Raw genomic sequence first — 16,103 nt, forward strand, 5'->3', positions numbered from 1 at the left:
TGCCTCAGCCTGGGTCACCTCAGCCTGGGTCACCCTATGTCGCATATGCGCAAATGAACACGTTTGCTCGGACATCAAAAGTTTTAGACTCTGTCCCCTCCTCCTCCTGCACGTGTCCTGACCCGACCTTGGAGTCGCCCTGGCTCCCCCACATGCACAATCTACATTCCCTTTAGAATCTTGGAGTCGCCCTGGCTCCCCCACATGCACAATCTACATTCCCTTTAGAATCTACAGGCCCATGTGGCAGGGCTGACTCTGCCCCTGGCTTGCCTCCTGCCAAACTCCCTGTTCCTACTGCACATCATTTCCAAACAAATATGGACAGTGGGGGGAGAGGCCATGCAGAAGCAAACAGAGCAGCAGGAATACAGGAAATGGATTTTAAAAATAAAAATGGCATCCATGACTCTCGAGGTGCTGTGATTCCCCTGTTGTAATAGGGGTTTGGACCCTCCAGCTAGTGGAATATGCTGTGTAGGGTTTTCCCCAGTTTTAGTCATTGAAATAGTTATTTGAGAGTTAATTCTGAAGAGAGGGCCTTTGTTGACGCTTGAGCAAGCTTTCCTGCTTACAAGCCCATCAACAAATCAATTTGTGTAAAATAAAAAAATACAATGTGATCAAACAGTGTCGTTCTGCACATTAACTTCTCCACATGAAACTTTTTTTAATGTTTTATTTTTGTTAAAGATTTATTTATTTATTTATGCATACAGGAACTGGGGTGCAGGCCAGAGGTACAGGGGGTGAGAGGATTCACCAGAGACAGAGTGGGGAGCAGAACAGGAAGATCTACTGAAATGCACAGCTGAGGGGCGCAGCGGGTGAGACAGGAGAGGTCTGTTGCGCCATGTGGTTCAGCTTCTTGGCCGGGGATCAAACTCAGCCTGCAGCAATAACAGCATGAGAGGGCTGAGACTAATCCCTACGCCACCAGGAGGCCCCTCCACATGACACTTTTATTGAGCCATTGCAATATATAGATGTAGAAGCATTGTATTTTCAAACATTTTCATTGTTTTCTCAAGCTGACCTAGCCTTCCTGTCATGAAGCGGTGCAGGGTAGCAAAGAGATGAAGAATGGGTCTAGGCCCAGCACTTGGTAAGGCAAGCCCCGTCGGCGACATTCAAGAATTGGAGTAACTTCCTCTCTGCTGTGGCCGCTGTTTCTGACTCAGACACCTATCTGCTGCATGCATTTCATCAAATGGCCTCCTCCCTGTCTGAAATCAGAATCCCTCCAGACACCAGGAACAGGAAGCTGGCTAGTTCTAGCCCGGCTGGGCTGCCTGCTGCTGGGACAGCCCCTCCACCCCCACCAGCTGGGACTCCCCACCAACTTCCAGAAAGCTGGCTTTCTTCCATCAGAAGAGCTGTTCCTTCCTCCCCCTTTATTTATTTATTCTAGCATCATTTATTCAGCAATATCAGCAAGGATTCCTGGTTCCATTTTCTTAACAGGCTGCAGTTACTGTCATTATTTTGTTCTTAGGGTGTCTTAGAGTTGGCCAGCGGGAGCACCTACCTAATAGTCAGCTCCAGGGTCCTTTCAGCCACACCGTATGTCCCTCCAACTAACTGGCTCACTTTTCACTTTCCAGGCTCGATTTGTGCTTTCCTGGCCAACTCTGGAATCAGCCCTCGTTCCTTTTCACAGGGGTTGGTGCATAAAACCAGGATCTTCTGGCCACTCAATGTGTCCACTGCTTCTGGCCTCTGAACACAGCCAGCTGTGGCACATTGTTGCTGCAGACACATGCCACAGGCGCACACACATCTATGCACACATATGTAGCTTTTGAAAAATCATTTCATACTCATTTAACTAAATGCAACATCTGGGGGTTCTTCATAGCCTGCTCCTCCTATATGTAAACTTCTCCAACACCAGAAACCTAGATGCCGTTATACTCAATATTTTACTTATATGCCCAGTGCCCCTGTAACTAACCCATCGCCCAGGCTTGAGGATGCCTCCTTGGTCCTGCCATCTCTCCAGTATCTAACTCTTCAAGAGAAAGAAATGAAGAGGGGTACTTATGCATTCTCTAGGATGCAGATTCTCCAAGGGTTTTAGCTGGAAAAACATGTAAGAGCTTCTGAGGTTGGGGGAACCTCTTGAGTTTGCTAATGGCTTCCATGCAGATCCTGCTGGTGGCTTAGCTGATGGGCTGCTCCCTCGGATCTCTGGTGGCTCAGGGACAGGCGGCCAGGACTCTCCACTTTGCCTCCTTGGCATCAGGCACTATAGCAAGCCACCTCCCAATGGCACAGACACCTATTTTCTGAAATGAAAAGTCAGGAAAACATACACAGCCAGCACATCCAACACCACAGAGACAAATTCTCCTAAGTCCTTTTTGTGTCCGCTTCTATACTGGGGTAGCTGGGTACTCTGCAGGAGTTTGAGCGGACAGGACAGGGGTGGCCCGTCACTCACAGACTAACACAAAGCTGGAACCATACCGAGCTCCTGAGGGGGAGGACCGGCCTCGAGTTTGAGCATGAGTTGGGTCCTGGGGCCTCTGAAAGAGCGGGTGGAAGGCCCAGGTGGGTGACTGAGAATCATCCTACTAATTGCTTTGGAGACTTGGTATGGCAGGTATCTCTGGCCAAGGAAACTGGGGGTGTGAAAAGCTCTCCACCTCCTTAATTGTTAAGGAGCTGAGCTGGCTTCCAGCTGTCCTCGTCCTACTCGGTGCGCCCCCCACCTCCACCACGGCACGGGCATCACCCGGGCACCTGGCGGGAAAGCAGGCTCGGGCCCTACCCCAGGTGTCCTGAATCAGCAACTGCGGCTGCGCGCCCGAGTTTAACAACCCCCAGGAGAAGTTCCTGCGCGCGTACAGCTCACCCTCTGTGCCCCACACATTCCGGGAGCCCTCTGGCTTTGGGATGGGTCCCCCAGCCAACGGAAAGGCTCTTTACGAGGGAGCCACAGGCTTCCCTCCGTATTTAAGGCGCAGGAAATTGTTCCTGCGCTCCTAGGTTCGAGGGTCCAGCCCGGTCGCCTCCACCCGGACCCCATCGCAGACGGGGCCGCCGCGGGGCCGCCAGAGGTCGCTGCTGCCCACCGAGCGAGACCGGGGAGCGCGGCGAGCGGGCCCCGAGTCTTTGACATCACACCAAGCTCCTCCTTGCACGCACACATTATACACACACAAACACAGGCGGACACGCCGGCCGCGTACTCCTCTGCCCGCGGGCTCCGGCTCCCCGCGCGCGCCCCTCCCGCGGCCAGTGCGCGCCCGGCGCCGGCACCGGCGGAGCCAGGAACCCGGCGCCCCGGACCCAGGACCTCGCGCCGAGGGTCCCCGGGCGCCGCCGCCGGGGCCGCCGCCCGCCCGAGCGCTCGGTCCGGCGCCGGGACCTTCGGCCACGCTCGGGGCGGGCGAGCAGCCGCGCCCGCCGGGGCTGGAGGGCGCAGGGCCGCCCCCGCGCGCGCGCGCCGAGCCCCCGGCCACCCCATGAGAGACGGCGCGGCCCGGCCCAGGCGCAGGACGCTCGGCAGCCGGACCCCCCCGCACGCCCCGAGCGCCCCCGGCCCCCGCGCCCCGCCGGCGCCCGGGCGGCGAAATGCGGCCGCCGCGCTCGGCCTGAAAGGGGAAGAAGCGGCCGGCGCCGCCCGCGCGCTCGGAGCCGCGGCCCCTGCGGCCGGCGCGTGAGCGGGAGGCGCGGCCGGCCCGAGCTCGGCCGGGGCCGGGGCGCAGGCACGGGGCGGGGGCGCGCGGGGGGCGGGGCGGGCGCCCCGGCGGCTCGCCATGGCGCTGTCGCTCATCCAGGCGTGCCGCAGCCTGGCGCTCTCAACATGGCTGCTCTCCTTTTGTTTCGTGCATCTGCTCTGCCTGGACTTCACCGTGGCCGGCAAGGAGGAGTGGTACACCGCCTTCGTGAACATCACCTACGCCGAGCCCGCGCCGGGGCCCGGGGCCGGGCCGGCGGGCGGCGGCCCGGAGCTGCGCTCGGAGCGCAGCGAGTGCGGGCGCTACGGCGAGCACTCGCCCAAGCAGGACGCCCGCGGCGAGGTGGTGCTGGCGAGCTCGGCGCACGAGCGCCTGGCCTGCGACCCCAACACCAAGTTCGCCGCGCCGGCCGGCGGCAGGAGCTGGATCGCGCTCATCCCCAAGGGCAACTGCACCTACGGGGAGAAGATCCGCACCGCGTCCCTGCAGAACGCCTCGGCCGTGGTCATCTTCAACGTGGGCTCCGGCGCCAACGAGACCATCACCATGCCCCACGCAGGTGAGCGCGCGCGCGGGGCCGGGCCCGGGCTGGGGGCGCGCGGCGCGCTGGGCGCTGCTCCGGGCCGGCGCCCCGGGAAGTTTGGCTCGGCGCCCCCCTGGGGTGGACTCTGGGGAGAGCGTGCGCCGCTCGGTCGTGGCTCGCCCAGGTGGGCTCGCTTGTCCGAGGCGGCGCTGGAAGGTGGGGGCCGGCGGCCGGCTCGGGTACCGCCGTCGTGGGCGCCGGCCCGCGGCTGTTGGGAGCCGGGGAGCCGGACCCCGAGCTCTGCGCCCGGCGCGGGCACCGAGGACGCGTCTGTGCCGGCGTTTGCCTGCCCCGAGGCGGGCGGGGTTCTGGGGCGCGCAGCTCCGCGCCGCGAACTTGCTTCTTCAAGTCAGGTTTCGGCTCTTCTGCGCGTCTGAGTCCCCAGCTGGGTGGACACACTTCGCTGGTAAAGCCTAGCCCCGCGCGCCGCCGAGCTGTCACCCTGGGCTGCTGGGGCCTGGCGCGGGGCAAAGAATAACAACCCCCGCGGCCGGGCAGTCGGCCTGGTTCCCGGGCGCTGCCTGTCCGGGCTGGCGCGACCCTAGGCCTGAAGGTGAAGTTAATATGCCGGAGTTTTGCTTTCTGGTGAGAGTGAAAAAAAAAAAAATCAGCCTCTCTTAACAATCACAGGGTGCCGAACTAGAAACACCTCGCTTCCCTAAAACTCAAACATGATGCGTATGCCTGCGGGGTGTAGCCCCGATGCCAGGGGAGGAACCAAAACCAGAAGTCCTCTCCAGCCTCTGCCGGGGAAGCAGCGGTTTGAGCTGCGCGTCTGCTTGGGGCCAGGCGGCTGCTGGTTTCTCTGGGCCTGAGCAGGACCCTCCCCTAGAGTTCTGCTGGGCTGAGGGGGTGGCTTGGAGGGAGGGGCAGGAACAGAGGTGAGAGATGCCTTTGCTGACCACAGTCACCTACTCAAAACCATTATTTTCCTGAAAAGCCAGGTTTTAATGAAGTTAGCTGCAGAAAGGGACCACCGGGCTGGGCAACATCCATGGCAGGAGGGAGGTGCTTCCTGGGCCAAGTTCTCACCCCCAGCGCTCAGCCACCTGTTGGGGAGGTGGAGGAGCTTTCCCTGGTGGGTAATCAGCACCTGCTGTGCTGGACGAGGAAGTTGTGGCCCAAACACCAACAGGTGGGGTGGGGGAGCCTCCATGCTTCTGCCACAGGCTCCCCATGCCAGCTTTAGGGACATTCCATACCCTCTTGAGCTTGATGGTTTTGGGGTGGCATGGCGGGAGCTTGTACTCTGACCTTGAGCCACAGGATAGCAACCGAGTAATTCAGTCAAGGATTTGGAGAATGATGAAGTGTAAATATTAAATACGTTTACAAAGGGGTTACCTAGACCTTGATAGGGGAGGTGAAGGAGGTTCTTTTTAGTTCTTTAAATTCCGAGATTGTGAGCTGAGTGCAGGATTCTGCAAGTGCTTCCCTTGCCCAGCTTTAAAAAACACGGTAAGCTGATTTTCCATACAAATGATGCTTAACACACCATAAAAGAACATTTTATTAATAAATGGGCAGCTGAAGACTCCAAAACATGAAATTCTCTGCAGTCTTATAGTTCTGTTTCCAGTAATGTGCTGATTATTGGGATAATCAGGCCCCGTGGATTCCCATCACTTGACCCGCTGCAGCTGGAGACCTCACTGTGGTCTGAGAGGCGCTGATTCCACTTGCCCCACTGAGGAGCCCCGGGCGGGTAGCCTGGTGCACCTGCACTTACTCTCACATTCCTCTGCGTGCATCGGAAATGGTGCCAGCCCAGTGTTTCTGTCTCCTTTGCTGACTTCCAGAACGTGAAGGTTTAGCTTTTAGTAGTTCAATTTCAGTTCAATTTCTAGATTCATTTTAGATGCCAGCCAGAATCTTATTTTGTAAACATGGAGATGATATGCCAGAGGATTCTTACACTTGTAAATTTTTATATTCAGTCTCAAAAGTTAGTCTGTACTTTTTTTTTTAAATTATTGCTCTCACCTCTCCTCTAAATCCTTTATTTTTGGAACTGAGAGTTTCAGGTGAGAAGGTCTGATTTTAGGGTTATGTAATCTCCACGCAATGAAATTGTGTCAAATAGGAATCATTTCCCCCTCCCCATTCTGTGTAGACATTCTGATTTTTTTTCTTTACCTGCTTTTGGGTTTTTGCCACTTCTGCAATTATGATTTCTCATTCACAAAAACACAACTTCTCCTGGGATAGTCTAGGGATTTGACGCTAACCCGTTTTATATCTCCTAAGAAATGTGACAGCTTTGTTGAGAGAGAATTCAGTCATCCTGACTTGCTTCACCACACGTAACTCCCTCGAACCCCGTCCATATTGCTGAAAATGGCCGCATCCTGTCTTCCGGCTGGGGAATATTCCAGGGTGTGACTGGGCCGCCCGTCCTTGTCCTCCGTCCGCAGGCACCTAGGTTGTTCCACGTCCTAGTTATTGTAGGAAATGCCTCCACAGCATTGTGGAGCACGGAATTGTTTGAGTTGGTGGTTTCATGTTCTTCAAAGGCCCACCAGTGGGATTGCTGGTCAGTACTATTTCCATGTTTAATTATTCAAGGTAAACCCAGACGGCTTTCCAGAATGGCCGCACCAGTTTCCACGCTCACCGGCAGTGGCATTGGGCTCCTCCCTGTGATGTATTGTCGGGGGTCACCTACAATTGTTGTGTGTTGTTTCTGTTAGGCATACCTGGGTGTGCAGCGTGGGGGTCCTCTGGTCACCGCGGATTAACCTCTTGAGGATCGGCCAGTTTGTTTTCCAAAGTGACTGCCGCTTTTCTAGTCCCATCAGCTGGGCAGGGTGACTCCCCACATCCTCAGCAGCAGAGTCAGTGCCTTTTATTGTTGTCACGGTTTATTTGGGGCCATCCCAGGGGTTAAGAAGTAGCTTCTTCATGTGGTTTCGTCTGCATTTCCCTGATGACAAATGGTTACTTTCTAACACTCTTAATTCTTTCCTGCTTTACATTTTGTTCCGTCTCCCTTGTCATTTCTTTTCTGAACTTCAGCTCATACACTTTTTGACCTGGGGACGGGGGAGGAGGCACAGGGAGGGAGAGATTAATACAGAAAATAAATCCACATCTTCCAATTAAAAATAAAATCCCATGGACCTGACATTTCTGGGCCCCTTGAAGGATGCCTTAGCCAGCCTTGCCACGTTTGCCTGTGAAGGAGCAGCAGGAAGGCAGAGTGGAAAGCCAGGCAGGAGCAGGGTCTCCACCTGGTGTAAGCCCTGGGCGTGAACTTTCAGGTAAAGGAAAGGCAGCCAGACAGGCATGGCCTCCCCGGAGCCGGCCCCGCGCCTGTGGAGCTTCTCATACAGTTGACCCTCAGACAACATAGGTCCACATCCGGGGATTCAGCCAGCCCACATTTGAGGTTGGTTTTGAGTTCTTGAAGGCAGAACCAAGGGTCGAAAAATTCTGTTTGTTAATGGACCACCACAGTTCAAACCATGTTCGAGAATCTACTGGTGTAAATATACTGAGGAAAGTGATACCAGAAATGTTGGGAAGCAATTTTGGAAAATCATGAATTGGGGAGTAACTCTCGAGCAAACCACAGAGCTTGTATAAGACTCTGCTTCCTTGCTGTGGGACTTGGGGCAAGTTACTCAACCTCTCTGGGCCTCCTTGTCCTCTGTGAACCAGCTGCTACTATCTTTTTGTAGGACGTACATTTTTCTAGGATATTTGCATGTTTTACATAGGGAAACCTTTTTGGGTATCGATAACATGGGCCTTGCGGCGCTCACGCTGGGCCAGTCATGCTGTAAGCGTTTGTGTAGGAATTTATTTAATTCTCACGCTGGTGCTGGGACTGGAGTGCTGCTGTCCCTGCTTCACAGTGTAGGGCAAGGTAAACAATATCAGGCTTTTCTGCCAGCCTCCCGGCCCCCCAGCACCCCTGCCTGCCATATGCCTGGTAAATTCCATTAAAAGACCTGCAAAAGCCACTGAGGTCTCCAGGACTCTGTCCTCCTTTACCCGGTCTGCTGGATCATAGAAAACCTGCCCTGTGTCGCTCCTGACCCTACAACAGACAGGGAACTAAGGGCGAGAGTAGGGAGGAGACTTCTACCTGGCCATGCAGGTAGAAGGGGTGGAGCCAGGCCCGCACACCTGGGCCAGGCATCTCTGGGTCTGTGCTGTAACCTCTCCACGTGCTGTCCCAACTGGAAAGGCTGCTGTAAGCCCTCGGTGTGGGCTGGATGACTTCATGGGTATGGGAAGTGAGTGAAGTGAATCCTCTTGGGATACTTGAGCAAACCTAAAGGTCAAGTGCACTGTTGAGGGGCAGCCTGCATTTTTGTGGCAGGGGACATGGGACCTGGCCTTGAAATCCTTCGCTGGTGACCCATGACTCTGGGGCAGCCACATCTTCCATCCTGGGCCTTGGTTTTCTCACTTATAAATCAAGAGATTTGGATTTATTAATCGCTAAGAGTGCCCTGTTGTAGCGCCAGCGAGGCACAGAGCAGGATCTCTATGATCCAGGCAGGTGAGTAAAGGAGAGTCCTGGAGCCCTCGGTGGCTTTTTCAGGCTTTTATTATTTTACATGTAGTTTGGCAACCAAGTACACAGCATGCAGGGGGCCTGGGGAGAGGGTGCAGGCAGGCCTCCCAGCCCCCGGCGAATCCTCACTCTTACTGGGCTCTCTGGTGTTCTCTTGTGGGCTCTGCTTCTCTGCTGTTCTTTCTCTTGCTCTTCTTTCTGCTCTTCTACTCCACTGGTGTCCCTGTGACGCCGCCCTTATAAGCCCAATCTCTCAGCCCAGGTGTGCCCATCTATGCAGGTCCACCTCCTACTCCAGGTGCCCACCATCAGGCATGCGTGTAGGACCTCAGGGATCTATCATTAATGCTAATGGCAGGAGGGTGGAAAATCCTGATAATTTTCACTCACCCTACAACTGTATATTCTTGTGTCTTCAAAGATCAGGACATTTTTACTGAAATTCAAATCTCTGGCTGAGCAGAAAATCCATGCAGGGGGCCTGTGTGCCTGTGAGGCTGCAGGTGGCTGCAGCAGAGCAGCAACTGGGCCGTGAGCCTTTGGGTACCCTGGGATGGCGCCACTCACTACGCATCTGGCCTCCATCCCAAGGCCAATGAGTCCAGCTTCGGGGAGTGAAAGTGAGGTCAGTGAGGAGACGTTACTGAAAACAGACTGGGTGGAGTAAAGGGGGAAATCCCTTGGGCTAGAATCACATAGAAATGGAAGCTCTTTCCGTGGGCCTGAAGCTGCTCATGCCTTCAGGTGGGACCTGGTCCCGAGGGTTGTGGGTGCTGAGCCCTGGAGGATGATGCCTGAAGGCCCTTCCCAAGCCTGAGGACTCATGACTTCCTCCCTTAGGTTTTAGGAACATTTCTTGAGAGTCTCCAGTTTGTTTCGCTTTTCTCTAAGATGCCTACAGAAAAGCTATCATTTATCTTAATCTGCCCACCCAGAACAATCCTGCCCTCCCCACTTAGTGTTTGTTTATTTGTTTATTTATTTATTTATTTATTTATTTATTTATTTATTTAGTGCTAGAATGTAGCTCTTCACCTGTCCCTACAGTGGCAGACAGAGATACCCAGTAGCCCAGGACTCCAAACTCTGCTATTAAAAGCCTTCATTCAGCTTCAGGCTTTGATAACAGTCTTGGCAGTGGACTTATATGGTCTGAGCATTTCAAGGAACTATGGCTTGTCTGCTCATTCCAGGCCCCAGAAACACATATCTGAGGGATATGGAAAGATCCTGCCTTCTAATCTCTGGTAAAAACCTCACCTCATCTCTTCTGAAGCCTCTGTTCTTAAAAGTCCTCTGCTCAAAAAGGGAGGAATTTCATCACATGAAATCTGGAAAGATCTGGAAAGAACCTGGGACTTTATAACTCATCCTTCCCTTTTTTTTTAGAAAGTGTTGATTGATACCGATGATGCAAAGTTAATTTGTTTAGAAACCAGGTCAACTTGTGAGGCGAAGGAGCTTGATCGTATTTAGTGTGTTTGTGAACATGAAACTTCATGCCTAAGGAAATTACACTTTGATAAGGCCCAGAAAGTCAGTTTATGCTCAGAGGTATCCTGTGTGTGTATGCTAAAGAGGATCTTTACTTATTGCCAAGTCACTGACGTGACACTGGATTCTGTGTGTTTGATCATGTAAATTGAGAGATGATAATTTTGAATTAAACTGAATAGGATTTGAATTTCATTTTATCTTAGCCCTTAAGAACTACGTTGGTAATATAAAACCCAGAGAAACAAGGCAGCCTTGTGCTGTGCGATTGTCCCCCACCAAGCCTCAACTGTGGTGGCTCTGTAGAAGGGAAACCTTGCCTGCAGGTATTATGTTATCTTGTACTTTAAACTTCCAGAGATTAATCACTTAGCAGCTTATTTCGTGTAGGGTTAGTGTGGTTTTTAGATTGAACTCAAAATATTAATGATGACTTGATCTAGTTCTTTTATTTCTATATGAAAGGGAAATTTCTTTTATTGTTTCAGAAGCATTGATGATAGCTTGATTTAAGTATCCTTTTAAAATATTTGTCAATTTCATTAGTGATATTTAGAAAAACTCAGTAGAAAGAATCATTTGTCAAATGAAAGCTTATGCATTGAAATGTTAGGTTTTTCCATATTTAGTGCATGAACATATATTTCATATCTTTTCATATAGTTCCTATTTTCATATAGTTCATATATTCATTTTTTAAAAGGGTTTGAGAAACAATTTTGTATGAAATATGTGGCTCATTCATGTCCTTTCCAGTACCGATACAGGAGTGCTCCTATCAGATGAGACCCAGCGAATGGCTTGTTTCTCATCCGCTTCTGCCTGCTCTCTCCAGCATGACTGGCTTTTCCTTGCACATTCAGTTTCCACACTGTGGAGGGGCTAAGAGTGGAGGGCTGTCAGAGGTGTCCAAACATACGCAAATGCCTTTTTTTTTTCACCTTGAAGTTTTTCTTTTCCCTGGTTCCTACTTTCTGCAGAAGATTCTTGCCTGGCCCTTCTGTTGCCATGAGCTGACTAATCCACATCAGGAATGTGATTCCCATGACCTGAAGAGTAGGGGGATGACAAGTATGTTCCCCTTGATTTAGCAGGAAGATGCTTGGAATGTTCTTTCTCCCTGAGACCCCCAGGCCTAGCTGCCTCTCTGGGGTCCTCTCTTATCACTAAGACTCCCCAGCTGTTCTGTAAATACCAGCATCCCTCCCTATTTCCCAGCGCTGCTCACACCTACCTTGCTGCCTCATTTGACTGGTCATTCACATGTTTGGCTTCTGTCTCCTCCCACCAGAATGTAAATGCCACAGTAAACATGGCTGTTAGACATGTCTTAGTGAGTGGCAAAGTTCCCAAATCTGGAAGAGTCCCGGATGCATGGAAAGTACTCAAGTAAATACTGAGATCTGTTCAGTAGCCTGGAGCCCAGAAACACAGACTGTGTTAATATTAGTCTCTAATGCCATGAAAAAATGTAAAGCTGGGATGCAGTTGTATTTGTGACTTTGGCATGTATAAATGAAGTCAGGGAGATTCTAATTGGAGTCTCCCATTAATGTGTTTATCCGTCTTGTAGACTGTGGCCTGAGCTGGGTGCCTGGTTTATGTCTTGGGCAGAAGAGGAAAAAGACATACTGGTAACAAGCAGAGGAACACAGGCTTCAAAAACTGTAACCAAATACAACGCTGTGGGCCTGTGTTTATTGTCTTGCAGATTTAAAATACATGTAACGCCCTCCCCTCACCTTATTTTAAACGACATTTACTTTATAGAAAGCTGGAAATACAGAGCATTTAAAAAGAGGAAGGTAATAGAAACCAGGCATCATCCAGCCACTTACTCAACGCTAGTGTCTTTTTATTATGTGGTGTAGACTTCTACCCGTGTGGGAATATTTCACAGGTATGTTTTTGTAGCTTTTTCGAATTTAGCAAGGAAATTTCCAAATGTGCCCTATTTCTAGGCTGTTTCCCCTTCCCCCACACAAACAGCTGCCTCACGTGTCCTTGCGTACCCAACACTGGCGCGTCTGCATGACTGCTGCCTGGGTCAAGTCCCTGCATGGAGGACTGTCCCCTGCATGTAGGAGCTGCAGAGCTGGAGTCTTGGTGGCCCACTTAGTGATGTCTGGGGCCACGCCACCACGTGGCCCCGTTTGGTGCTGCTGATGCTACTTCTCGGTGTCACCTGCTGCCAGTCAGGCCACTTTGACGGCAGGGACAAGAGCACCGGAGGTGGCGAATCCCGGACCAGGAGTCCTGGGCCTTACGCGTGGGGCCCTCCCTTGCCGTTTCCCCATATTTTCCACACCTGGGGCATGTTAAATGCAGATGGAATGGGGGGTTCGGGAACCCAGTTTGGGTTGTGGCCTTGCCTCAAGTTGCCTTTACCGTGGGTGGGGTCATGTCTTCCCTCTGGGTCTCATTTTCTTCCGTTGGACAATGATGGGCAGGTACTCCTGGAGGGGAACTTGGTTTACATGGTGATTCTCTACCCTAGCTGCCCATTATGATCACCCAGGAGTTGAAGCGCTGTTGCTCCCACATGCAGGTACTGAAGTCATTGGTGCGGGGGACTCCCCAGGTGATTCTAATGTGGAGCCAGGTTGACAAATGAATCTGTTGGCCCCTCAGATTCCTGTAGCCCATGATTCTTTACTAGTGAAAGAAATATGCCTATTCCTTTGGTATCAAAACCCTGGTTGCTTTGGATTTCAAAATCCAACATGGAAAAGATTTTTAAAATTACTTAGAATCCTGGGGTTTTATTGCTTAAGTGACCAGTGAGAGTAACCAGACCCCACCATCAATTTTTGCAGAATCTACCCCCCAGGCATTTGCATAGATCCCTGCTCAGTCCCTCCCTTCATCTGAGTGTTTTGATTACTGTAAACATTTCAGCTGTTCCTCAGCCTCTCTTGCCTTTATTTTTCTTCATAGTAGTTAGCGCTACTGAAAATAATTACTTCTGGAAGTTGTCATCATTTCAGTAATTGACTTGACTACTTACTGTCTGTCTCCCCTATGAGACAATGACCTCCATGAGAACGAGGTTCTTGTCTTGCTAACAGCTGTATTCCCACAGTCTGGTACATGAAAGGATTCCAGAAAATATCTGTTAAATAAAAATGTGTCCCCGTCCATGAATCTCAGCTGCATTGCTCACTTAGCAGATGAGGTAATGACTATCTTATGTGTACTTAAGTTGAAGACAAGATTTAACTTGATTAAAAACTTGATTCCTGGGCCTCCCTGGTGGTGCAGGCAGTTGAGCGCCACACTGTGAAGCTGTCCGCAGCCTCTGCAGTGCGGGTACAATCCCGGCCAGCCGGCGAGAATCCCACATGGTGCCGCAGACCTCTCCTGTCTCGCCCGCTGCTCCCCTCAGCAGTGTATTTTGTCAGTCAGCCTGTTCTGTTCCCCACTCTGGCTCTGGTGAATCCTCTCACTCTCCCGCGCATCTGGCCTGTACCCCGGTTCTTGTGTAAAAATAAATAACTTTAAAAAAATTAAAAAAAAAAAACTTGATTCCTTATCCTGGGCACAGTGGAGCTATTCTTGCTGGGCCTGGGTAAAGGATTCTTCTGCTCTCCAACGTGAACTGAACTCTTGACAAGTTACCTCCTGAGAGACGCTTTCTAGCTGTTCAGTGTAGTGAAGAGGGCAAAGGTAGCCCCTGTGTCCATTCTCTTCTGGCTTCCCTTTAGGGTTGGTGGGAGATCCGGAGCAGGAAGCCAGTCATGATTTCCCAAGAGCTTCTTTGATCCTAAGCATTCTGAGGAAACCTGGATTCCGTCTCCTCATGCATGCGCATCTCTGTTTTGCGAGCTTTGCTTTGGTGGTCTCTAAGGGGGCTTTCTATAGGTGATGGAATAGAGCTATCCATTGGAGTCAGCTGTTGTCACACAAAGAAGCAGCTGGGAATAGCACTGCCTGGGTGTTGTTACTGGGAGTAAGACATCTGGTAGACCTGGTACATCAAAGGGACCCCACTGCAACTGGAAGGAAATCTTGTAGGTTGGCAGTAAGCTCTCCCTGTATAGATGTCAAGTATGACTTTGTCTAGGTGCACACAGCTTCATTCCAGGAGAATTTAAAATTAATGGGACTAGAAGGATGTCAGGATTTTTCCAAATGAAGGGAATAGCAAATGACCACTTCAGATAGACCAGGTTGTGACCTTTTGGACAATGAGAGAAAGCTCGAGTTTTCTCTTAAATAAGAGGAATTGGTTGAAGCAGTTATTTGCTGCAGCAATTGAAGTTTGCCCTAGAATGAATTTAATTTGTGCATTTGCATACCTTCACCTTTTAGTCTGGAGAAAACTGTGCATAGAGCACTTCAAGCAAATAGGTGATGTTGTTCATATGAGTTTAATATTTCATTCCTATAGAAAACACATGTTGTCTCATGGATGTCTTCCTTTCATAAATGCCTTGGCTATGTGTAATAACCCATTTTGCTGAGGTTAATTCCCTACCTGGCTGGTTCTCTGGTTGGACTGTGAGCTGAGTGAGGGTGCTTTATGCAGCCAGCACCTTCCTCTCTTGCAACTGGCAACATGCTTCTGGAATGACTCCATCTATGGTAAGATTAGCTAATTGTTCTGATTAATCAGGATCCATTTTGACACCTATTACCTAGTGGTAGGTACTTGATTTTAGACCAAGTATTGAAAAAACATGATTGGTACCTATGAGACATGCCATGCAACTCTAACTCTGCACAGGGAGATAGATGACCCTCTAGCAGGGCAGTGCTGAGAGGCAGAATGTGATGCTTTGTTCTAATTCAAGTTCTGTAGTTAAGATGTCATTAGTCTCTGCCAGCCCCTTGACCTTTGAGTCTGTCTTGAAAACCTACCCACCTAATTAAAGGTCCATTCTTTTAAATGAGAAAGTCTTACTCTTTTTGGTAATGGTAAATGCCTTAGTTTGCTTACTCCTGTCTGAAACTAATCAACTTTTCTATCAAGTTACTATATTAAGTATATCTTAGCTTATTACTCATAAAATGGCTTTTGTGTTTTATTAATTTAGTCATATTGTGAAAAATACATTGTTGGCAAAAAGGAGGAAAAGACATTTTCTTTAGTGAAGCTAATTAGAATTCATTTTGCACCACAGCATAACTGTGAGCCTGCTCGCTATTTTTATATTTAGTCTTTGAAAAGGTAGCACATAATTACTACAGAACAGTTTGTGCATTCCAGAATGAGAGGTGTTTTGGCATTAAAGTGAACATTTGTATGAGTAGATTAAGATACTGGAATAGAGCAAGCTATCACTGTTATGTTAAAACAGTTGTGGTCCATTGATTTGTGAAAATATATTCTGCTGTTTCCTGTTTGTTGTTCATCACATGTACCTCTAGAACAATTTACATAAGGAAAAAGAAAAACAGCTCCAACTTTGGCCCTTGACTGATTTGAGTTTTGGTCACTGAAATGGGGCATCATTTTTTTCAAAGGAACAGGGGCCCCGACTAGGCCTGAAATAGGCCTTCGCTGCGCCTGGTCTGTTTGGTACCTGCCATCTTGCTAACAGACATGCATATCCAGACTGATGGGGTGGGCACCACGGGACTCTCCATCACTGGCCATGCACTGGCTCAGGTGAGATTCCATCCTTTCCTGGCTTTTAGAGGAATAGGAATATGTGGTGAAGTGGAGACTCTACCCATCTGTAGCTTGCAGACAATTTGAATAAGATACTGTTTCAACACCATATAGCTCGTCACCCATAGGTGCACACTTCACATAACACACTTAACCACCGTTCCACACTGAGAAAAACCCAAGATACAGGAACCCAGTGTC

General features: G+C 50.4%; 1 protein-coding gene across 2 annotated transcripts in view; it reads left to right on the forward strand.

Moving 5' to 3' along the window:
* The first annotated feature begins 3,754 nt into the window (after window positions 1-3,754).
* The window catches only part of RNF150 (ring finger protein 150), a 124,765-nt gene continuing 112,416 nt past the window's right edge, over window positions 3,755-16,103 (forward strand). For both annotated transcript variants that reach the window (XM_037497294.2, XM_037497295.2), the window contains exon 1: window positions 3,755-4,245. In XM_037497294.2, the coding sequence (XP_037353191.1) occupies window positions 3,765-4,245 (481 nt within the window). In that variant the 5' untranslated portion in view covers window positions 3,755-3,764. The remainder of the gene's footprint in view (window positions 4,246-16,103) is intronic.

Source organism: Talpa occidentalis, unplaced genomic scaffold, assembly GCF_014898055.3.
Source record: "Talpa occidentalis isolate TD23 unplaced genomic scaffold, MPIMG_talOcc4v2.1 talOcc4.8, whole genome shotgun sequence".
Classification (NCBI taxonomy): domain Eukaryota; kingdom Metazoa; phylum Chordata; class Mammalia; order Eulipotyphla; family Talpidae; genus Talpa; species Talpa occidentalis.